At 33.5% G+C, this 25,623-nt stretch overlaps 2 protein-coding genes and 2 pseudogenes across 3 annotated transcripts; 1 reads left to right on the top strand and 3 right to left on the bottom strand.

The window, feature by feature from the left end:
- Positions 1 to 503: 503 nt before the first annotated feature.
- On the bottom strand, positions 504 to 4,755 carry LOC120184180 (annotated as a pseudogene).
- Positions 4,756 to 6,809: 2,054 nt separating this feature from the next.
- LOC120184201 (beta-carotene 3-hydroxylase 2, chloroplastic-like) lies at positions 6,810 to 9,330 on the top strand. 2 transcript variants are annotated; one of them, XM_039188723.1, is made up of 7 exons: positions 6,810 to 7,322; positions 7,418 to 7,477; positions 7,561 to 7,632; positions 7,722 to 7,856; positions 8,317 to 8,442; positions 8,866 to 8,922; positions 9,080 to 9,330. In XM_039188723.1, the coding sequence occupies exons 1-7, from the start codon at positions 6,936 to 6,938 to the stop codon at positions 9,158 to 9,160; spliced, it is 918 nt and encodes a 305-aa protein (XP_039044654.1). In that variant the 5' UTR covers positions 6,810 to 6,935; the 3' UTR covers positions 9,161 to 9,330. The 2 variants fall into 2 exon arrangements, with proteins under 2 accessions (XP_039044654.1, XP_039044655.1); XM_039188724.1 differs by lacking the exon at positions 7,418 to 7,477.
- Positions 9,331 to 14,552: 5,222 nt separating this feature from the next.
- LOC120184178 lies at positions 14,553 to 16,303 on the bottom strand (annotated as a pseudogene).
- A 537-nt stretch (positions 16,304 to 16,840) lies between these two features.
- Positions 16,841 to 19,021, bottom strand: LOC120184200 (scarecrow-like protein 8). The gene is made up of 2 exons (XM_039188722.1): positions 18,962 to 19,021; positions 16,841 to 18,880 (listed from the first exon to the last, which is right to left on the bottom strand). The coding sequence occupies exon 2, from the start codon at positions 18,831 to 18,833 to the stop codon at positions 17,082 to 17,084; it is 1,752 nt and encodes a 583-aa protein (XP_039044653.1). The 5' UTR covers positions 18,834 to 18,880; positions 18,962 to 19,021; the 3' UTR covers positions 16,841 to 17,081.
- Between the last annotated feature and the right edge of the window lie 6,602 nt (positions 19,022 to 25,623).

Genomic DNA, 25,623 nt, shown 5'->3' with positions numbered 1-25,623 from the left:
ATTGAAAGTTTAGATACAAAAGCGGACCAAAATTTATAGTTTAGGTAATAAATGCGTTAAGTTTTTAATAGATAGGTACTAAAATGAAATAAAAACTAATCATTAAGTATGATTATCAAAAAACTAGAAGTTTAGGTACTAAAACGAATCAAAATTGATAATTTAGATACTAAACAAGTAGTTTACCCTTAAATTTATTATATTATTACAAAATGATCATTGCAATAATAAATAACTTAATAAGTGTAGAAGTTGAATAAATTCAATAACCACAATAATTTGATAAAATGTAATGACCGGTTTGTAACAATTTGACAAATTTAATGACCATTCTATGAATTTTGAAAATTCAATGATCAAAACCATCATTTAAGCATAGTTCAAATACATCTTATGTACTTTCCCCTAAAATATAAAATTGGTTATAGCTAAGTTAGAACTTCAACGTTCAGATTAATTTGAATCAGTGAGCATGCAATAACAAAGCCTTTTCCTAGTCTCGTAACTCCAGCTCTTATCTGGACAAAATTTCATTTGTACAACAATAGAAATAAAGGCTGCGTGGATGGTTTACATCAATCTAAATATGTACAATCACGATCAACTTGCAGACGAGCGAGCCATTCTATATTATGTTGTTTGTACTCGGGTGTTTTAGATACGAACGTTTTATCAATCGGATCCGATCCTTAAATTAACCTAAGTGTGTAAGTTTGACCTGCGTCGCCGTCCTTTCTGCTGCCATCCACCAGTCATCGTCTTCTTCGTCGCTCGTGTTCTCCTGGTACTAAATTTGAAGAAGTCTTAGAAAAACGAGTAAATGGCATTCCTTCAATACCATAAGGTAGATCAGCAACATGAAGTTTTAGGTAAACTAACCATGTCATCGAGCAGCGATCTTTCCAGCTTACTTTCTATAGTGTCTGCGACTTTTATAGCTTCAAGCCACCATGAATCTTTAGTAGTGCAGTCCAAATCACCTTTGTTACCATAGAGCAAAACTCTACCCTCGTGATTGTTGGCAAATCGGTATTCGAGATTGTTACTTTTTAATAAACCGTCATCATCAACCATCTGCGTTGAATCGAAGAAAAAAGAAGAGTCAGGGACGCAATCTGTTGGGATTGGACGCAGAGGAGATCGGTAACCTGCGATAATCAGTGATTTTGCAAATTGTCATTCATGCATATAAAGGAATACTAATGACAAGAATAAGTAGTGTTCCAAACCTTTGCAATCTGGATCATAACACTTCCGATAATAAGCTGCCCTTCTCATGTCAACAACATACATAACTGAAGCAATACAATAGAGACGAATTTTGTCAACGGAAGACGTAAAATATATCAATTGCAGCGTACTCTGGTAATTTACTTCTACATATTCTGAGGATTTGGCAGCACTGTACCCGACTTGAGGTATTGGACGTATGTTTGGTTAGGTTAAAATGTTGACTTATGGAACTGAAAACATAAGATTAAAACAAATAAGCATACCGTGATTGCTCTTATGCTCTTTGCCAATTCGTTCGCAGTATCGATTTCTCGACATGCTGTAGACAACCAATCCATATTCAGAGAACCAATACCAACAGCGTATTTTCCCTATAATCACAGCAAATTGATCAGGCTAGCCAGTATTTGATTTGTGAAGTAAATGCTAACAATAAGTTTTTGTTAAGCATTGAAAGCTGTGTATAAAACGACGGATGATATTATAGAACCATTGATTTTATTATGAACATAGGAAAACAATCAAGTTAAAACAAAAACAAATTTCTACTGCATTTAGTTCTAGTTAACGAGATGACATGGAATTACGTGCTCCAAGCCACAGTAAATATGTCAAAACTCAAGCAAGAACAAGATATTGTTGGTTCTTGATCAAATGTGGAAGGTGAATCAAAATAAGAGTACTGAAACATGCTTGATTCAATTGCTACCTGGTATTTTTCCGGTGGAGGCAATTGATATTATAAATTCATCCAAACAAGGGAAGGGCGACTTTCCCGTTTGGTATCTGAAGAAACATCACTAATGCCAGTGCCTTTTTGAGCTTTGTGATATCTTCCAAAATTACTAGTTACCTGCGTAGCAGAAGAACTCTCATGGTTAACAGATAACGTCTCAATAGTATAAGACTCTTCTATTCTGCAAGAAAGAGAACATAGAATATTCTGGCCTCCGGGCAAGGTAAATAACAATATCTAAAATGCTGTTTGCTTTGAAGGTTGGCCTTCCTTTTGAAACGAAAAAAGGACATGTAGCCCATACTGCTGTTCTAGAAAATTAGAAACAAGAGCCAAGTCAAGAAAAAAGGACAGTAAGAAAAGATATAAAGAATGCTTTTGTATCAAAACAGTTAATCTAATAGAATCTAAGAAGTCCTGAAATGGAGTCAGACAACTACCTCAAATTTGATTTATCTTGTTCACTAAGATCAATATGAGTTTCACGTAACAAGCACAGCAAACTCAATGGTCTTTTTGGAGGAATGCCATGTGGAAACCCATAAATATAACCGTGAGAACTGTTTCCCACGTCTAAATTTTCCAGGCTTAACTGTTGTTGAAGCAGACTAAAGGAAACATAAAGTTAAGTCAATTTCTGCAGTGCCGTAGACAAGAAACAATGAACTGGTGACAAACAAGTTAAAGAGTCTAAATTACGGGATTTTGTTATTAAATCAAAACAAAGCCAAATTTCGTTCAAGTAAGTGAATCCATGTATCAAAAGTTGATTTTAAGGTGAACTGAGTTTAACTCCCCGCTGTATTAAACCAAAAAAAGTGTCCCAATAAGCTATAAACATAAATAAAACAAAAGCAATTTAAATCAAATACCTTTTCGACGGAGAGTTGTGCACTGGTTGCAGTTTCCTTTCTTTCTTCTGATAGAGATGGCGAACAAGGTGACACGGAGGTCTTTCTCGTAGAATTTTCTCGATTCAGCTTGCTTTTACATCTTTTTCTTTCCCTTACAGCAGATTCTAAGGGGGGAAATCAAGACTCTTTACTATCCCCCTCTTTTTTTTCTTTAATTTGCACAACACACTAAATTCGCGTAAAATTGAAGTGGACTAGAATCAGTGGTAGCAACTAATAGATTAATTTGATATTCAACGATGATGAAGATTGCAAAAAACATAAATACATTGCCTAATTGAAACCTTTTTACAAATACAGTTGCAATTTCAGTGAAAGTTTTAATGAAACTCTCGTAAACTATTTGATGAAGTATGACGCCCAAGGCTTATCATCGTCGACTACTCGATTTCAAAATAATTTTGCAGTGTAATTCACTAAACAATAAGAAGAAGAAGAAAGGGATTGAGAAGAAAAGGGAGAAGAGCTTACGAGGAGGAGAGATGCCACATTTGAAGCATTCGAACAACCGATCAACGTCGTCCATTGTGCTTGCATTAATCTTCTTGCCCGTTCTCTTTCTCTTTCGATTTCCCTCTCTATCCGCTCGCTCAGCGGGAATTTAATTTTCTTCAATCTTGCTACCGACGTTTTATTTTCAAAGGAAATACTAACATTATTGTCTCTTCTTTACCTTTATCAATTTTTTTAAATTATAGATTTTACCACTCACTTTATTTAAAGACTTAATATAAGAGTAATTGTCTAAATTATACCTAGAAATAAGGGCTTAATTCTTAATTAAATGCCCAAACTATCTTTTTTTTTTTTTGCTAAATAAGTGCCTACGGTTTTTTCTGGTTCATCTGGATTCCTACTATTATAAATGTTACCCTTTTAGGTGCCTAGGTCGTCAACGCCATTAATTTTTCTGTTAAGTGACACATGTCAACACTTGGTAGTTTTAAAAATTTTATATAATTTTTTTAAAAATAAAATTATATATTTTTAAAAAAGAAAAAACATAAATTTTGAAATAACCCTTAAACTTTGAAAACTATCATCTCAACCCTTAAACCCATGTCAATAACCGCCTTTACCATTGAAGAAGCTCCATCTGACCTCTCCTCCCCCTGGTGACCATAGCCCCTATGAAATCGTGATCGGTTGACGACCAATCTACCACAAATTGACATTTTAAATCTCACAAACCCTAAAATAAAAATCGTGATCCCACGCGATTTCGACGATTAATCGGCGACAACTAAAACAACATATAACTAGAATGATGTTAAGGACTACGTTGGCGATGACGGTGGTGGTTGGAGAAGGCGTCGGTGGCGGATTAAGTATTTTGGGATTGTTTTATAATATAAGAAAAGTTCGAGTTTTTTATAAACATAATAATATTTTTATTTTTGTGAAAAAAATTTCAAAATTACGAGTGTTCACACATGGCACTTAACGGGAAAATTAAAAGCGTTAACGACCTGAGCACCTAAAAGGGTAATGTTTGTAACGTTAGGCACCCGGATGGGTAAAAAAACCGTAGGCACTTATTTGGAAGAAAAAAAAGGAATAGTCTGGGCACTTATATGAGAATTAAGCCCGAAATAAGATTTGGTGCTTAAAGAAATTTTTACTCAAAATAGGTGTCTATTGTTCCAATATTATACTTTTAGGTGCATGAATCGTAACGACCATTAAATTTGATTGTTATCTGACATGTATCATGCATATAAAATTTTAAAAATTATTTTATTTAAAAAATAAAAAGTTATAAGTTTTACATTTTCGTCGAATGTTGGCCATCATCGGTCTGTGGCCATCATCGTTGACACCATCAGAACTGTCTCGTCGCCCGCCATTAACAAAACCCAATCCCGCACCCATCGTGAAACTGCATCAATTGTCGTGAGAAAAGGCATGAATGATCACTAGAATTTTAGGTTTTCATTTATGTTTTATGACTATTTCTACGGCTATAGTCGTCTGTACGTTATACGGTAGCCATCGTTGTGTTCTTGTCGTGCTCTGAATAAAACCCAACTGATGATGACCGTTCGACGTCAAACGTGGGGCAACGAGAGGGGAGGGATGACGGGGAAGGGGGCTTATTTAAAAAAACTAATATTTTTATTATTAAAAAATTAAAAAATATAATATTATTCATCTAAAAGTGCAATAAAGAAAACGTTAGATACCTATTTTTAACGAAAATCTTTTTAGACACTAAATCTTATCTCAAGGTATAGTTTAACCACTTATTTCTTAATCATTAAATTTTACATTTTAATTTAATCATCTTTAAACTTTTATTTTTTTCATTAACTCTATCATTAAATCTCAAATAAAATATAGGGTAAATTACATTTAGTATTCTAATGATCATTTTTTATTTCGTTTTGATCATCTAATTATTTTTTGTTTTAAAATTATATCAAATTTTACGTTTTGGTTTCAGATCACTCTCATTTAAAATTAATTGTGGTGTTGATATGTCACCAATTCAACGTAAGATAATATCATGTCATCATAGAACTTTTTTAAATAAACATCACATTGACATTTATATTAGTTTTGAACGGTAAGTGATCCTAACGAAACTAAAGTGTAACATTATATGTGATTAGTGCTCCCAAACAAATAAACAAAAATGTTAAAATACTAAGCATTTTCGGATTAATAGGCTTGATTTGGGGATTTTTGGGGGTTAGAATTTGGTAAAACCGATCGCAAAATTGGACTCAGGACATCGAAAAACATCAAGACCGAGGTTTTTGAAAAAGTCAACTATGGTCGACGGTCAACGTCGGTCAATAGTCAAACGGCGCGGTGTGGCGCGGTGCGGCGCGACACAGCTCGTGCGAAATGGCTGGACCAATTCAATTTGGTTCAGCTCGGCTCCATTAGACTGATTCGGGTTGAGCCAGTTCAGTTTGGGCTGGATCATATTTGGGTTTAGGATGACAGTGCACGGGTCGGGTAAGTGGATCAGATCGGGCAGATAGACCAACGGGTCAGGCGGTTGGGTCAGATCAGGTTAGCGGGTCGGTTTGACCCACTTCTAGAAACCCACCAAGCGGTTGCTCTTCCCCATGCGTAACGATGGCATTTGGGGGCGCTTTCGGGCTTATCTACGATCGAAAAAATATGAAAAAAAATCTAAAAGTTATTTAGAAGCATTTTAAGGCACTTACCAACCTCAATTCACATTTGTGAATGACAGAGAGCCCGATTATGCTTCACCAGAAACTTGTTATCATTCACCCCTCCTCACGCCAACGACGATGGAAACAAAGAGACAATCGTTGGACTCGAGACGAACACAAGGACTTCAATTGTATGAGCGGTATCAACAACGGAGCTTTGGTCGGAAGTAAAACGACGTTTAAGTATCCTTGGCTTATATATTTCAAAAATGGAAGGTTGAAGAGAGAGGATTGGTTTACAGAAATGGAAATTTGCTGATTTTGGGAGTGTTTTATACCCATCAAAAGAAAATGGTATAACTATGCCATAAGTTCTTGGCTTTTGAAACTTTCTAATTTGGGTCTATATTTAGCTAAAGTTTCATTTTGATCTCTAAATTTTGCCAAATTTTAATTTAATCATCAAAATAAAAGTAAGAAAAATTTATCTCCGAAATTAGGATGTGACAACAGGATCCGAATTAATTAATATATTAAATATCGATAATTATAATAAAAATTATAATAATTTAAATTAATTAAACACTAATCTAAGTTGACATGCATAACACCACGTGTTACATTTGATGATTTGAAGACCAATCGTAGTGGCAATTTTAGTAGACGAAGCAATGACATTTTTTTCTCTTTTAATTTCTGTGTAAATTAAAAATACGCATTGACGGCTGTCGAGGATGTAGATAGAGTGTTTTAATTCCATAGTATTTCCCACGATACCAAAATCAAAAGGGAAAAGTTGTGGTCTTCGTGCATTTAACCTCACTCTATAAAAGACATAAAACTCCACCACCGGCCTCTCTCTCTTTTTCTTCTTCTTCTTCTTCGCCGGACCTCGCTTTGAGCTTCTCAAGGTTTATTTCCATGGCTGCCGGTCTATACGCCACCGTAACCCCTAAAACCTCCCGTTCACTACTCTTCTCACACCATAGACCGAACCCAGCGCCGGTTTTCAATCCTTTAATCCACCACCAAAAGATCAGGTACGGCGCTCGAAGAAAGACGAGTTTGTTGTCCGTTTGCTTCGTGTTGGAGGAAAATAAACTCGGTGAGCCCCGGGTCGTGGAAGAAGCTTCCGAGGATGCGGGGAACATCGACCCACGGATCTTAATACCCTCCCATGTGGCGGAGAAATTGGCTAGGAAAAGATCAGAAAGGTTTACTTACCTTGTCGCGGCCGTCATGTCTAGTTTCGGCATCACTTCCATGGCGGTTATGGCAGTTTACTATAGATTTTCTTGGCAAACGGAGGTTCATTTCCTTCTCTTCTCCCTCATTATTTTCTCCCATTTGTTTCTAATTGTACGGTCAATCTCTGACCGTGTTGTTTTCATACGTTTTGCAAGGGTGGAGAGGTTCCTCTTTCTGAAATGTTTGGCACATTTGCTTTATCAGTTGGTGCTGCTGTGAGTTCAATATCTGAAACCCAGTCACTGAGTCACCATCTCGTTGAATGTTGAAATCTGAAACTGTTTTTGTCCTTGTTCAGGTGGGCATGGAGTTTTGGGCTAGATGGGCACATCGAGCTCTATGGCATGCTTCCTTGTGGCATATGCACGAGGTATTTGTTCATATATTCATTTCCCAATGGATATATTAATGTAGATTATATCAGGAATCCAATCGAGTCGAATTCTTGCTGTTTTGCAGTCTCATCATCGGCCTAGAGAAGGTCCGTTCGAGCTAAACGATGTATTCGCCATTGTCAACGCCGTCCCAGCTGTAGCTCTTCTCTCTTATGGTTTCTTCAACAAAGGCCTTGTTCCTGGTCTATGTTTTGGTGCTGTAAGTCTCTCTTTTCTGCCTTTAATTATTTGTTGAATTATGTTCAAGACAATTATTCAACTTTGAAGCTATAAAATAATTATTAAATTTATTAAATTATTATAAAATAATGAATTACTATTAATAATTTATAAAAATTTAAAGATTTTAATGATTGATTTATAATATTTTGATAAAATTTAATGATTGTTTTTAAAATAGATTTAGTAATTATTTTACAAATATTAAAAAAATCAATAATAGTTTTATAATTTTTAAAGTTTTAGTGATAAAAAAATTGTTTAATCATTATTTAATGTCTTGGTTTACTTAACCTTTTGTCTATCATTGTAATTTAGATAAATCACGTATTTAATATATAAACTATCAGTTTGATATATTTTATTACTTAAACTTTTAAAATCGTGTGGTTTTTGTTTTAAAAATATAAAATAGTGTGTACCTTTTGAGATGGGTGCAGGGGCTTGGGATAACGGTGTTCGGAATGGCCTACATGTTCATCCACGACGGTCTTGTGCATAAGAGATTCCCAGTGGGGCCTATTGCCAACGTTCCCTATTTCCGGAAGGTTGCAGCGGCTCATCAGGTTATTTATTTAATTACGCACCACACTATCCTTGTTATAAACAAACAATTTTTTTTTTGGGTAAACCACGTATTTATGATTTAAACTATTAGTTTTTTTTAGTAATTAAATTTTTAATTTTTTTAAAATCATACTTAACATTTATTTTTAATTTCATTTTAATACATATCGTTAAAAACATAATGCATTTAATATCTAAACTATCAGTTTTTGTCTATTTTAATTTACTTTCTAAAGTTTTAAGATTTTTGAAACTTAGTATTAAATTTTGAATCGGGATAATAAAATGGAACAAAATCAAAAAATTTTAACGATATGATACTAAAATAAAACAAAAAATAAGACGATAAAAAATGATAGCAATCTATCCTTTTTTTTTTCCTTCTTCTGATCTTATTTGGATTTGATTTTTGGCATTTTCAGCTCCATCATTCAGAAAAATTCCAAGGTGTACCGTATGGGTTGTTTCTAGGAGCTAAGGTGACTAACTGTCCAAATCTCATTTATTTTTCAAATTTTTTTATTCCATATTGTTTGAATCATCGGGAATCACTAGCAATTATTTTTTTAAAATAAATAATTCGTTTTTAATTTTATTTAAATTATACGTATCAATACATCAAATACAAACTTGCAGGAATTGGAGGAAGTGGGAGGGCTCGAAGAGTTGGAGAAAGAGATCAACAGGAGAATCAAATCAAGCAAAAAGGGTTCATGAATCACAGAAGAATCATGGTGTTCATGGATCAAGCAATTAAACAACACTTGTCGTTGTCATGGATCGCATGTACAAGTATAGTTTCCTTTTATTTTTGCAATGAAATCGAGTATTGTACGTATGAATTTTTCCCACCACTTGAGTGATGTACAACCTCTTGTTCGAAAAAAGTTTGATACAAACGTTTTATTATGCGAATTAGTCTCTTCTAGTATTATTGTGTTGTAAGATATGTAGATTTTGTCGTGTTCAAGAATATAATTTGGATCGAATATTAAAATGAATTAAATTATTAAACTTCAAATATAAAAGTATTTTTTAGTTGGAATTTAAGAGCCAAAATCTATTTCATGCAATACTTAAAATTGTTTTTGATGATTCTTAGATCATGTTAATTCCTAAATTTATATTTTTATAACACTTTTATATAAAAATGCATAAAAACCCTGGAAATTTTTAATATTTTCTTAATAAAAATAATTTATTTGATGGTGTATCTTGATGTGTCATAGTAGTGATGTATTTCAGTGTGTCATGTTAATTTTAAAATTATTATTATTATTTTGAATTTGAACAATGGTAGATTTTTCATTCTAAACTTAATCTAATCCATTGTTTACAGTCCAACCCAATATAAATTAAAATAACAAATATTTTAAAATCAAGAGTAAATTTCGATCCATTTAGTATCTAAACTTTCATGTTTTTCAATATCATACATAGCGTTTAGTTTTCATTTCATTCTAATATCCCGTTGTTAAAAACTTAACGCGTTTAGCACCTAAACTATTATTTTTTTTTGTCTATTTTAGTACCTAAACTTTAAATATTTTTAAATTTTAACATCAATTTTTGAACAAGTTACTAAAATGAACCAAAAATAAAACTTTAGGTATGATTTTAAAAAAATTGAAAACTTAGATACTAAAATGAATCAAAATTGATACTTTTAAATACTAAACGTGTAAGTTATGCTGAAATCAAATTAAAGGTGTGTTTGACAGCCGAAAAATATTTTTCAAAAAATATTTTTCTCATTTTCCTATGTTTGATAGTTGAAAAATATTTTTTAAAAACGTTTTTCGGTGTTTGATAGTTGTAAACGGTTTTACGGAAAATATTTTTCTAGTGTTTGATAGTTGTAATTGATTTTTCTAATTCTTTTGTATATTTTTGTAAATTGTTTTACTATTTGATTTTTCTTAAAATATTTTCCTAATTTTTCACTTCAGAGTATAAACACTCAAAAATATTATTTTATTAATAATATTATTTATTTAATAGTTTCTTAAAACTATTTTTTAGAAAATATAATTTATTTTACATAAAATAATTTATATATATTTTTTTAGATAAAATATTTTACGTAATTTTTTTTTAAAAAAAATTACAATCTATAAAACAAATATATCTAAGTGTGTTTGGTTGGGAGATGTGAGATTCCAATGAGAATGAAATTCACATTCCCCGTTTGGTTGGTCGGGAATGTCATTCCCGGTAATCTTATATTACCAATAGTGAATTTTTTTGGGTATATTACCGGGAATGTCATTACCTCCCTTTCCTTATGTATTGTTGGATTACCGACGTTTTGGACTAAAATGTCCTTAAATTATTTTTTTCAAAAATATCCTTGTTCTGTCATTGAATAATAAAAATTCTACAAATATTAAATTACAAATTTATCCTTAAACTATTATAGATTTACTAAAAAAATCTATAATTAAAATTTTATATGAAGTTCAGGGGTTAAAATAAAATTTTACCCTTTCATTAAACTTTTTTATATTTTCAAATTTGTAAAAAAATTATATGAATTTCATGAATTTAATTTTTTTAAGAAAATATATAAATATTTTTTAACTTGTTAAAAAAATAAATATATAACAAGGATAATTTGATCAAATATACATTCTAATAACCTTTTATTTATTTAACCAAACACGATAATCTTACATTCATGCTAAACAATCAAACACAAAATATAACATTCTTAATAATTCTATTTTTTGATAATATTTTATTCACACTAATAATCGTAAATCTGAAAAAGTAAAATAACAATACTTAAACAAGAGACAAGACCGCCAACAACTAGACAGGTCGACTACAGCAAGATAGATAAACCTGCCTATTTGCAATGTCGGAGCCCAATATATGACATAAAAAAAAGTGTTAGTGGAAGAGTGACCCGACTGCACTGCCATTGGACATGATTCCGGTCTTGAACGTTGCTTCAATTTCATGGGCTACGTGTTAACTCCACAGTTCACCTTTCAATCTCCCCACCTAAAGTATCCTAATAATGCATAGTGGCCCCTGCACTTAACTTTTTAACCCCCCAAGAACAGATATATTAATTTAATCCATCACTCTGAATAAGCACTGTTAGGTTTCGCCATTTACCAAAACAAACCACGTAGTTTATTGCAATGGTTAATGATTTCATGGTGGAAATTAGAAAAAGGCCAACAGAAAATAATAATAAGAAGCGATGTTCTGGGTTTGGCGTATAAATATAGAGAAAATAACTTTAGTGATGAAAAATTTAAGATAATATATGATTTTGACTAATTTTTTTTAGATTTGTGAAAATGACCAATAAAATCGTAATGCGATCTCTAATTCGCATTGCGATCTCCACTATCGTAAATTCGCGTTGCATTTCGCGTTGTGATTTTTCATTTCGCGTTGCGATAGTCTACAGTTGTCGTTGCGATAGTTGAAAATCGCAACGCGATTTTTCATTTCGCGTTGCGATAGTTGAAAATCGCGTTGCGATTTTTCATTTCGCGTTGCGATTTTCCATTTCGCGTTGCGATAGTGTCTTTCTAAATTCGTTGCGAAAATTCGTTGTGATAGTTAAAAAAATGATTTTGTTTCTTAAGAATTTTCTCTAAAAAGATAGTATCCGCGCGGACGTGTCGAAGACACGTATTACAACGACCACGACCACGACCACGAGACGAGACGGACGACGGCGGCGGTGCGTGAGAGTCCCCCTTGTTCTCTATCACTCAACAAGGAAATGAGAAAGCCAAGCCTTAAATACTATTCCCAATAGTGTTTCCAATACTATGTGGGATTTGAGCATTACCAACACTTGTTCCCAATACTATGTGGGATTGAGCCTTAAATAGTGATATTATTTTTGAATGTTTTGCTTAAAATTGCAATAATCGCGATTGATTGTAGATTGACTTTTAATTATGACATATTTAATCGTATAATACTAATGCAATTGGTTGCTAATTCAGTTGTTTTAAGGTGCATGATTGTTAATTGTTTCCTGAATAATCACATTGTATTGAAAACAAGTGTTGGTAATGCTCAATCCCACATAGTATTGGAAACACTATTGGGAATGATATTTAAGGCTTGTCTTTCCCACTTCCTTGTTGAGTGATAGAGAACAAGGGAGACTCTCGCGCGCCGCCGCCGCCGTCCGTGGTCGTGGTCGTGGTCGTGGTCGTGGTCGTGGTCGTGGTCGTGGTCGTGGTCGTGGTCGTGGTCATACGTGTCTTCGACACGTCCGCGCGGATACTATCTTTTTAGAGAAAATTCTTAAGAAACAAAATCTTTTTATTAACTATCACAACGAATTTGGAAAATCGCAACGACAACTGTAGACTATCGCAACGCGAAATAGAAAACCGTGTTGCGATTTTCATCTATCGCAACGCGAAATGGAAAATCGCAATGCGATTTTCCATGAACTATCACAACGCGAATTTCGATAGTGGAGATCGCAATGCGAATTAGAGATCGCATTGCGATTTTGTTGGTCATTTTCGCAAATCCAAAAAAAAATTGGTCAAAATCGTATATTATCTAAGATTTTTGGTCACTAAAGTTATTTTCTCATAAATATATTATGTAGCATTGGCTGCCTAAAAAGTCTCGTGTCAAAGTTTAGTTGCTACTGCATCATTTGATATCGACCACAACCTAAGCTATTAATGGATATTTGCTAGTCTTCCTAGCAGTAGCGGAGCCTCGGCTTGGTAGGGTGATACGTTCCTATCTTAAAATTTGAATTTTTTTTGATTAGTTGTTTATTTTATTAATGGTGTTTATCTTGAAAATTTTTTGTGCCCATCTTAAAATATAAATTTTATTCGATTAATTACTTATTTTATGAACGGTATCCGCCCTAAAATTTTATTTACACTCATCTCATTTAAAAAATTTATGTTGTTAATATATATGTCCATCTTAAAAAATATTTCTCATAAAATATATTAGTACTGTTTGTATAAATATGTAAAAATATATATATATATGTATTGTTTTTTTAGTACTGAATTATATTTGTACAAAAAGGATTGTTCAAATAATCTATTCTGCAATGCATCTTTATTAAAAGCATAATATTTTAATAAATGAATATTATTCTCGTAAATTAAAATATAAACGTAACTTGAAATGATTGGTATAATTTGAGGAACGTGGAATGTTGAGAGTGGAGTTTCTCCACCGCCCTGCCTAACGGGAAAGGGGTTATAGTTTGGACCCACATTCATCCCTCGGTCTCTTTCTGCTGCATTTCCCATCCTTTTAAATATTTAAATTATCAATTTTTATATATTTTTTAATATTTGAATTTTTATTTTTTTTAAAAAATAATACTTAAAATTTGATATCGTCGTTAAAATTTTTATTTTTCTGTTTCATTTTAGTATCTTTATATAAAATTTAATGTTAAGTTTTTAAAAAAATTAAAAGTTTTAAAAAAAACGATAGTTTAGATATTAAAACAAGTCAAAATTGATAGTTATATACTAAATGTGTTTAAGTTTTTAACGGGTACCTAAACTTTTAATTTTTTTTAAAATCATACCTAATTTTAGTTTTCATATCATTTTAGTACCCGCAGTTAAAAACTTGACGCATTTAGTAACTAACTATCAATTTTGGCCCATTTTAGTACCAAAATCATTCCTAACTATTGATTTTTTTTTCAAAACTTAGTTAAATTTTGAACAGGGGTACTAAAATAAAATAAAAATAAACATTAGGTATGATTTTGAAAAATTAAATGTTTAAATACTAAATGGATCAAAGTTGATAGTTTAGGTACTAAACTATTAATTTACCCTTTTTTAATTAAAGTGAAAGTCCACTACCCTTTGTTAAGTTGGATAAAACTTGAAGCTTTCAAATTATATGTTTTCAATGTTGCAAAGGTTAAAGGTCTAGTCTTAAATGGTTCTTTGTTGCGTATACTTATAGGGGATGAATTCCAATTTATAAATGTTTATATTTTAATCACTTTTTGTCTTAAATAATTTAAGATGAGAATATTTTTATATAATTTGGATATGTAATAAATAATTTTGTATTAAACTAAATATTTTTAAAATTTGGATATGTAATAAATAATTTTATATTTGTCCATTTTCATCAGTGACTGTACAAGGACAAGTCTCGGTAAAAAAAAACCTTTATTATTCATGGAGTTACCAATACAAAGGTCAGATAATATTCTTTGCATTGGTCCATATTTCATCTACGTGACAGTAAATAATAAAAGTGCACTATTTTCCAGAAATTTCCTAAACATTAAACTTCATTAGGTAACAAATTATTTGCTCACTGGATGCATATCCATGTCAGGAATGGTAAAAAGATGCACACAGTGTATCAATCACCTGTGTCCCAAAAGCACGGGAGAAGTTTTGCCCAAGATTGTGGCTGGTTCCAGCTTGCAAGGCCTTGCGATCACCCATCATACCCTCTATTGTGTAGGTTTTATTGGCACCAGCAAACGTTTCCACTTTAGATTTTCTACCTACAATTACAGGTATTGCAGCTTGCAGTTCAGTAGCATCCAATCCTTAATAAAAACAATACCATCTGAAATAATCATAACCAAGCCATAAGTAAAGTGACAAACCTCCTTTTCAGCCTCTTCTGGTGTTGCATGAGCTGTGTGGCCTTCCTGCCAAAAAAATTTAAGGGTCCTTACAAACGGTTTAGTGCGCATCTCCCATCTACTGACATTTGCTCACTAAACCAAATAAAACATGATAAAATGAGTGGATCTCAGTTAGTGGCAACTTTGCATAACTATATAAACAGGTTATAAATAACTAAGGTGATACCTGATTAATCATTAGACTAAAATCACGTTAACAGTGAATCCACTGAGTAAACATATGATTTACAATGGTTTCACTGGTAGGTCGAACCTGTCACAACCTCAGGGAGTATAACGATCAAAGGCAAAACTGATCAGGTCATGCCATCATGGTTACTCTCGAACCAGCATTTTCATTAAAAAGTAATTCAGTATGTATGTCGCTGGATAGATTTAAGCTAATTCATCAAAATGCAGTGAGAAGATTTAGCAAGTAATACTAGAAACAAAAAGAGTTAAGCTAACTAATACTACATGTGTACCACAAGTTTCTCTTCGAGTTCCTTTCCTCCTCCAACCGTGACAAGAGCCAATTCTGGACTAAATCCCTCCACATGGCTAGCTTCTTTCTCTATAAATGAGTATGGAATAAACTGCAGTCACAGTAAATTTCATAAACCAAAGCAAATATACAATAGGATAGCTTAATTTCTATCTAAACCAATGCCCACACCTGTGGGAAGTACATGTTACTATGCCCAGTCTCCTTGAATTTAACATTCAAATAATCCTGCAAAAATCCAAAATCAACCAAAATTTTGAAAAGATAGAAAAGAGCAACCATTAGTGGAAATTATAAGAAAATGAAGCGACCTGAATTGCTTCCCAAATAGCGTAACCGTAGGGGCAAATGACCATTGCTCCACGAACGGGACCATAATCAGCTAGCTCAGCGTTGGCAATAACATCAAGGTACCAAGCATTGAAGTCCTGAGACCGAGGCGTTATGACTCGGTCCGTGTTTCCTCGGTCTTGCACTCGGCTGCTCTTCTTACCGTCAACTTGATCCCCGGTATCCGGTGGACTCGTCGCCGCGCTTTGGGCGGAGAACCTAGCGGTTATAGGCGGACGGATATGGAGACGCCGGCGCAGGGACACCGTGGTACGACGGGTGAAGGAGGGAGAGAAGAGGGAGGTGAGCGTTGGTAGTATACCTTTTGTGTCAAATACTAGCCTACGGAATTTTTGGCCCATTAACTTTACGAACCTAATCACTTTAAGTACTCAAATCGTGAACGACGTTAAATTCATTCATTAAGCAACATGTATCATAATAATATGATAATTTTATAAAATATATTTAAAATAAAAAATAAAATTATATTTTTTTTAAAAAGAAGACATAAATTTTGAAATAATCCCAAAATTTTAAAAACTTTTATTTTAATCCCTAAATTTATGACGACTATCACCTTTTATCGTCGAAGAAATTTCATCCGACCGTCCCTCCTCAGGCGATCAAAACTCATATGAAATTGTGACCGGTAGACAAAAAACCGATATTTTGTATTCTCGAACTTTAGGATGAAAATCGCGATTCAGACGACGAATCAACGACAACTACAACCACATATAACTAGGATGATAGCAAGAGTTACGTCAGCGATGATAGTCTTGACTAGAAAAGACATCGATAGTGTATTAGGGTTAGGATTTAAATTTTTTTAGAGATTTTGAGGTATTTTTTTTATAATTTAAAAGATATTAGGATTTTTTATAAATATAATAATAATTTAGATATATTTAAAAAACAATAGTAATCCATAAAGTGGAGCCCTCCGATTGTTGGTAATGTGACGCAAACACCATTGTCCCGTAAACAACGAAGCCAGCAGTTTTACAGCCAACACCTTTTTCAACACAAACAAATTATATTTATATATTAAATAAAATGTGGGCACGGGATACTGGTTTGGTTCGGTTTGGTGGGATTTTTTTTAATATGGAAAAAGGATAAAAATACAAAACACCGATCAATGATAAAATAGAAGAAACATGAAGTTAACGCCAAGCAGATGCGACGGTCAGAGTTTGGCCCATCCAACCAAAACTAACGCCTCCGTTTTCTTCTTTAACGGTGAACCCCGGGTTGACGCGATTACCCGAACTGAGTCTGGCGCGCATCGACTCCACAACGCTTTGGCTCATAGGCTTTAACTCGAATCCCGCCATGCTCATCCGGGCCCGCCACTTCCCGAATACCTCACATCTCTCGACTCGGTCCCTCCCCTCGCACGCAACTGAGTTGGCGATTTTTCGCCACAGACCTTCCTCAAGCTTCACTCGCTCCGAGTGTTCCGACGACACGGTCGACTCGATCGAGTCGAACAACGCTCCGTAATACCCGCACGCCTCTACCACCCTCGACGCGAACGGCGCCGTATTGGTGTTCATATCTTGTTCCACTAACGTTACCACACGCGGCGCCAATGCTTTCACTCGACGGAGAAGCTCGTCTCTCGGGTTCTCCACCGACACGCTCTCGTCGGGAATCCGATAAACCTTGAACGCAAAGTTAACAGCCAATGACTCGTCCGTTTCGCACTCAAGCGAATCGCGACTCAGATCTCTGAGTTTAAGATTCGTTATCACATTGAATTTCAAGCAAACTCCGAATTGTTTAGCGATTTGACTCAGCTTATCGCCGACCATCTTCAACCCCTCATCCCCACCGTTATCAGCAACAGCTGTGATCTTTACCAACGAAGGATTCGCAATCCCACGCTCCGATAGCGAGTGGAGAAGATTTACGTACTGCCCTCCTTTCCCGAGATCAAAATCAATAACATGCAAGTTCTTACAGTTTGGTTTCTCCAAAGTAGCGTCGAGGATGGCTAAATTAGCGGCCAAAAACCCAAGCTTAAAACAAGGACACAAATCATAAAGTATCTGAGTGGACGCAACGTGTTCGGTACTGAACAACTCAGCCACTGGCAGCGGGTTTTCCACCGAGTTAGCCCGCGATTTAAGACACAACAACATAAACTCGATCAACCTGTGCTCGGAATTCCCTTTAGCGTCAGCAAATAATGATAATCGGCTTAGGATCTGGTTTAAAACGTCAGTTTCACCCTCGGAAACAGCTGAAGCAACCTCCATTATTGTCTGCCTAGAACAAGTCGAAGCCCGAGAAACCCCCGATGTTGTCGACGAAGAAGATGAAGAAGTTGAAGATGGAGCAATCGGGTTGTTAGGGCTGCTAGAACTTAATAAGCTTTGTATAGTTTCGGACCAGTCGCTGTTGGTATTGGTAATCACCGAAACCGTATCTCCTTCGTTGTCGTTGTCGTCCAATAGTTGTTTCTCCAACTCTTGTAGTTGATTCCTCATATTTTTCTCCGGGTCTTGCTGCTGGACTAGCCGTTTTTGAACCGGGTTCATGCACGGAGCGCCCGATAAACACGGTTTCACCGCCTGGGTTGTGGCTCCGGCGGTGATGCCTTGAGGAAGCTGCTGCGGGCGCAGTTGTTGTAATAGCGACATGCCGTAGAACTGCGAATTGCAGGTAGGAGACGAGAAATCAAGGGGCGATAGTGGAGAAATCGGGAAAGTGTGCTGGAAATTTCTGGGCTTAACCGAACGGAGATAAAAACCGTCTAGGCCAAGATGATTGTTCTGGTTTTGCTGCATTTGGAAGTCAGCTAGCGTTCGCTTGCCGACGAGACCTCGGTTCACGACCTGTGACGTTGGATCCATGACGATTCCGGGGATATAGTTCCGATACGGTGTGGTGGGTTGGCCGTTGTTGCTCATGGTGCCCGTGTTAGCGGCGGATCTGCCTGCTACTCCGCCGTAAAAATCTAGAAAATAAAGAATTAATGGAACAAGCTTTTGATGAAACGCATGACGAATCGAGAAGAGAGAGAAAGTGTTTAGCATACGGCTTGGAAAGTAGAAACCGATCGTCCAGAATTTAGGTCGTTAAATCTGGAAACGGCAGATAGAAATAGTTTTTAAACTCACTACGCAGTATAAATGTATAATTAATGTATAATTAATGTAAATTCATTTGGAGGTTATGATTTTTTTTTGGAATAGAATAATTCTTAAAATAAAATTTAAATTAATATTTATAACTAAATTATTTTTTATTAAATTTGAAGTAAATAGAAAATGATAGGAGATTTTTTGAGGTTTAAATTCACTATAATATCATATTAGGGGTGTGCAAATCCAGTTACTCGAATTTTTTTGTACTAGCAACATTCAGGTCGATGATTTTTCGATCTTTGTTTTGACCCGGATGTTATTGGGTATTCGAATTTTGTCGGGTACCCGGTTTTATTTTTCTTCATTTTTAAATTATTAATTTAAAAAAATATGCACAAATTTAAATGTTTTAAACTTCGAATTACATACTCCAATATCCGAACATAAAATTTAAAAGTTCGAAATACAAAATCTAACAATAGATAATATAAATAATCCATTATATATATATATATATATAATAAAAATAAAAATTAACCGGGTACTCGAGTAACCGGATACCTGAAAAAATTAGATTTTGTAACCCATACCCGACCCGATAAATATCGGGCAGGGTACCCAACCCGGCCGAGTAATTTGTAAAAAATTCAGCTAAAATAGATTTGAGGTTTAAATTATTCTATCAAAATTGCCAAAAATTTAAGAAAAATATAACACAATTTAAAAGTTAAAATACATGTTTTTAAGTTCGGTGAAATTTTAATGTCAAGTGGTACATAACTAAAAATCGATTCTGAAAATTGCCAAACTCTAGAATCTAGCCCTACCCTTGCGCTTTGAAAGAATTGTTTGGGACCCACTAATTACTTTCTCTTTGAATGACCACAGCAGGCGTGGCCTATTTGGTAAAGCAATGCTCTTGGGATTATAAACTCGTCTTATATTTTAGGTTTAAATCGTGTTGGCTGAAAATCTTGAAAAAAAGCGGAAGGACAGAGTAGTAGATTTTTTGAGTCCCTCCGAAGATTATCTTGTAAGGTCAGATTCTTTAATCTGACATTAAAAAATCCTACATTATCAAAAAAAAAATGTTCCATTGGTGAAATCATTAGTAGATTAGAAGGCTGCAATAAAGGATGAGTTCTAGAGTGCGATAACATTAAGTAAATATAACATAATATTTTAGGTTATGTGTAACTTAAAGTATTATATATTTTAATATTTTTGGTTATAACATAAAATATTATAAAAATAATAATATATTTTATTATAACTTAAAATATGTTTGTAATAAAAAAAGTAAGAAAATTTAACATTTTAGGTTAGTGTAAACTAAAATATTATGTTATTTTATAATATTTTAAGTCACGCCTTAATTAGCCTTATAATAAGTGATTGTACCGTATAATTATCCACAATAAAGAAGTCTAGCATATTTATTTCCATGAAATTTGAAAGAAGGATGTTGATGAATAAAATCTTATTGGTAGATTAAACCTAATTAGTTTTACATTTTTTGAGTGGATCATATGTATATAAGAGTTAAATATAAAATTATATAAAGATTAGGGACTGAAATCATAATTAGACGTTTATTTAACTGAGTTGGAAGACAAATACAATGTTTGAGAAGTTCTATCGTACAACAATTTAAGTTAAGGTTAAGAAACGAACGGAATGGACTCAAACAAAAATGTTAAAAAATAACATTTTCGGTTGAGCACAACCTAAAATGTTAAATTTTTAATATTTTCAGTTAAATCGAAAATGTTATAAAGAATGTGTGCAACCAAAAATATTAAGAAAAAAATTAATATTTTAAGTTGCGTGCAATCAAAAATATTTTATTTTTAATAATATTTTCGATTATGCCCTTATTTATAAATTTTAACCTTAAATTAGACTGTGATAAACATCCCGTAACATTTAGCATACCAAATATCATTCTAAAGTCATATAATAAAAATTTAGAAGGACCCTTTGCTCGAGATGGGATTAGATTTAACCAATGCGTGCATGGCTTAGTTTTCATGGTTGGGCCGAGTTAAGACCGAGTCCGGGCTTGATTCAGGCCGTGACAGACATAATCAATCAGTCAGGAGATAATTTGTTATTGTAAAAATTTAAAATTAATTCATATTATTATCTAATTTATTATCTATCCATTGAATTAAACAAAACTAATATTTAAATATTCATGAAATTTTCAATATATTCATATATTCAAACTAAAAAAAATAATTATCAATAATTTATTAAGATAAATAATTAGATTTTTCAAGTTACACTACAAATTCGAATCATAATATCACGAAAAAATAAATTAAACTAAAATAATTATTTTTGTAATGAATTTATATAATATTTAAATTAACTAATTAATTAATTAGACGGATACTAATAATTTTAGTATAAATTTTCTGTGATATGCGATTGGAATGAGATTAAATTAATTTAAATTAAATAAAACGGGTTAAAGTACACAGATGCACTGATTATAGAATATTATTTTATTAAGTCATAAATTACTAAAAAGTTACAAAATGATCCTTTTACTATAGAGTGTTATATTATTAAGTTCCTCGACTATTAAAAGTTACAAAATGATCACCAGACTATTCATTTGTTGGGAAATAAACGAGTAATTTTCCTATAACCAGATTAGTGAGAATGCGAAATAAAAGCGAAAAAATAATACCCGAAATTGATAACGGAGTTCAGCCAATTTTGCTTAAGTCTCCGGACTGCTGCAAATCTTTTACTAAAGAGATAAAATTTACAGGTGTTTACAAAACACTCACTACTCACAAGAGAACTCTCTAAACTCTTTAGTATTGGGAGAAAGAAATGATTTGGGATGATTTTGAAGCTAAATGGGATATGATATTTATAGTTGAAGCTTGAGGACTATTCTTATAAATACCATAAAGTTCAATGACTAAATTTGGTGATTATCCCTTTATAATTTTTCAACAAAAACTGCCCAAATTGTTGAATTATATTCAGCTGCCCCACTTGCTCAGCCGCCCATGTTTTAATTGTTTAATTTCAACAATCTCCCACTTGAAGGCTGATTTTAATCTGTCTTCACACCTCGATCAATCCAGCAGCATTTCTGGTCTTGTTATTCTAGTATTCCAACTGAAGTTGAACATAACTTCAGTTTGTCCATAGTCACCGTCTTTGTCAACATGTCTGCCGGATTTTGAGCTCCACTAATCTTTTCAAGTTTCAAAATCTCATCTTCCAGAAGAGACCGTAATAAATGATATCGCAATTGTATGTGCTTTGTCCTGGAATGAAAAGAAGGATTCTTTGCTAGATGGATAGCCCTTTGATTGCCGCAATACAAGACATTGTTTTCTTGTTTCTTGCCTAACTTTTCCAAGAAACTTTTGAGCCAGACCATCTCCTTGCTGGCTTCCGTAACAGCGAAATATTCTGCTTCAGTTGTGGAGAGAGCAACTATCTTCTGTAGTTGAGAAACCCAACTCACTACAGTTCCTCCTAGAGTATAGACATACCCTGTAGTGCTTATTCTGATGTCGACATTTATGGCTAAGTCGACATCTACATAGCCTGTTAGTATCGTATCTCCACCTTTGAAATAAAGTGCTTTGTTTGTGGTACCTCGCATATATCTGAGGATCCATTTGACTGCTTTCCAGTGTACCTTGCCCGGATTATTCATGTACCTGCTAATAACTCCCACTGCATGAGCAATATCTGGTCTGGTAAACCATGACATACATCAGAGTTCCAATTGATGAGGTATACAACACCTTTACTGTAACACCCCCAACCCGTATCCGACCCGGATACGAGTCCGAAGTGTCACATTGACTTTTCAAACCTTGACTCTTAAGAAAAATCTCGGGAAATTTAAAACTTTATTTAAATCAAAATAAAGACTTTATCAGAGTGCTCGTACTTAATGACTTATTACATGCCAACACTTTATACATAACCAAATACATACTTTGTCAAATATTTCTGATCTGATCTTTTGGTAAGGAAAACTGACCTGTCTTGCTCCGCATCCCTCCTTACTCTTCTCGAAACCTACGTGTGAAACAATCACACGCTAAGTCGAAGACTTAGTGAGGCATAACAACTTATAATGCACTTTAAAACATATATTGATACATGCATGTTCTGTTCTATCATGTTATAGCAATTCCATACATTTTTCATATCGTATAAAATCATATCAGATTAATTGCAGTAAATACATACATACACATAATTCATCATTAACAGTTTATCATATAATCACATACTTTTTCAATCAAACACTATACACACACAACATCATATCATTTCTATAGCATTTATCATACCACTAACTTATATTTGTTCATATCTCTGGATTAGCCCATGTACATATGTGAGAACTATCGATATGTGAGTCTATAGAGGTTGTGCACTATGCTGTCACCACAGCTCGTATAAATGCACCGAAGTGCCCCGTAGAATTGCACCGTAGTGCCATATAATGATGTCCATAAGGACCACATAGAATTCTTTAAGAATCATATACATATGCTAGGGATCAAGTATGTATCTTTCCAGACTTCACACATGTTCCAAAGAATATACATATGTCCCGAAGAACCGCGTAGAATTGCACCGTAGTGCCATATAATAATGTCCATAAGGACCACATAGAATTCTTTAAGAATCATATACATATGCTAGGGATCAAGTATGTGTCTTTCCAGACTTCACACATGTTCCAAAGAATATACATATGTCCGAAGAACCGCGTAGACCCTCGACTCTTGGCATGCCAACTATACCCCTAGCTCTCATGACACATAACATGGGCGTTATCATTTATTTCATTTCAAATATTCACATAAACTTGTAATTCACTTTCACATATCACTTATCACATAGCTTCTTTTCATATGATCACATAGTCACGTAGTTCACTTACACGTAGATCATTTCCATATAATTCACATGTCACATATGTCATGTTTTCATATAATTTCTATCATTTCTCACCCAATCACCTTTATTCATGTACACATACTCATCATATCTTGTTCACATATGATCATATACTTCATATAACAGATATGAACACTTTCACGTAGCTTATAATCATAGGTTTTGTCTCATAACATATACTTGTTTTCACATATATATTTCATATCAATTCTTATACCATCACATAATTCCTTTAACATACATAACATATCATGTAACATTATAATAGAAATACTTATAAGTCATATCACTTAGAGCACATATACTTATAGTCACATTGCTTATATCTTAATCTTATGCCTTCTCTTAGACATATATATATATATATATTCACATGTTCAGGTAATCCACCATTTCATCACATAATTGTGTATTCATATAACTCATTTCATTTCATTTCATATCTATCTATATATATATATCCTCAAGATTATCCTAATATAAATCATATAGCACTCTTATATTTCGTATTCATATTCATCTAGGGCAGACTTATAAACATATCTCACTTCTATTATTTCTCTATATATAATCTAATATGTTTACTTAATTCAATTTCATATAACTCCTATAATCTTCTCATATAACTTCATAATTTTCTATCATAAAACCCATGTGTTATAGTTTTATTTAAACATATGAATCTTTCCCATCTAGCTTATCTTATATGTTCATCTTATCATTTATGTTCAAATCTCCTAGTTAGTGTACTATTCTCACTTCATCCTATAGATCAATATTATCCAGCTTATTTCACTTATCATATAATAATAATTATATTTTACTATGATCACATAGTTTATATCTCATATAATTCATAACATTTCTTATGGAATTACTTATACTTTATCATCCAACACATAAAAGAACAGATCAATCCATATCATCAAGCATACATACATGCATATTCCACTCATGCCTTTAATCATGCATTCATGTGTAACACTTTAGGAAATAGACTCATCGCAAGTCTTATTCCCATCGCACATCGTATACTATTGAATATGCACTCACCTGGCCTCACTAGTCAATTCCAATCTCTTATCTTTCCCTTGATCGATCTTACTTGCCAAACGTTCCGGAATTTCTTTATGCGTAGAATCTACATAAATGTACATTTCGAGGTAATCATTAGATACCTACACCTTTTAATTAGATACTAGCAACTTAAACGAACTTATTAAACCAATATTCCCATTTTTCCTTTAGGGGGAATCGATTCCCTACTGAGGGGGTATCGATTCCCTCATGACATTCTGGAAATTTTGTCGTTTGAAGGGGTATCGGTTCCCCTTGAATGGGTACCGATTCCCCTTGCCCAGAAATCATATTTTCAACCCGAAAATTACTTCATTTCCTCTCAAACACTTCATATATCATCCCCTTTTCATTATTAACTCTAGTACACATACTTAAACCAATCTATATTCATTTATTTCATCTTAAACCTCAAAATCCTATATTCCATACGAGATTCAAAAAATCATACCAAATTTTCAATGTGTTCTAATTCCAATTCTAACACTTTATACTTCTTAATTAGATTGATGACAAGTCAAATTCATCCTTAGAATTTCAAAAACCTTTCTATATCAAAACTTCATTTCTAATATTTTAA

The sequence above is a fragment of the Hibiscus syriacus genome, unplaced genomic scaffold (genome assembly GCF_006381635.1).
Source record: "Hibiscus syriacus cultivar Baekdansim isolate YM2019G1 unplaced genomic scaffold, ASM638163v2 tig00112857_pilon, whole genome shotgun sequence".
In the NCBI taxonomy this organism is placed as follows: Eukaryota; Viridiplantae; Streptophyta; class Magnoliopsida; order Malvales; family Malvaceae; genus Hibiscus; species Hibiscus syriacus.
This window is presented reverse-complemented; position numbering and strand designations above follow the sequence as displayed.

What these genes read in the sequence shown, in the direction of transcription:
- LOC120184200 (XM_039188722.1), bottom strand. Translation starts at nt 18,833, where the DNA reads ATGAGCAACAACGGCCAACCCACCACACCGTATCGGAACTATATCCCC.
- LOC120184201 (XM_039188723.1), top strand. Translation starts at nt 6,936, where the DNA reads ATGGCTGCCGGTCTATACGCCACCGTAACCCCTAAAACCTCCCGTTCA. An exon ending in GATTTTCTTGGCAAACGGAG is followed by an intron (nt 7,323 to 7,417) that starts GTTCATTTCCTT and finishes ACGTTTTGCAAG; the next exon opens with GGTGGAGAGGTTCCTCTTTC. An exon ending in CTTTATCAGTTGGTGCTGCT is followed by an intron (nt 7,478 to 7,560) that starts GTGAGTTCAATA and finishes GTCCTTGTTCAG; the next exon opens with GTGGGCATGGAGTTTTGGGC.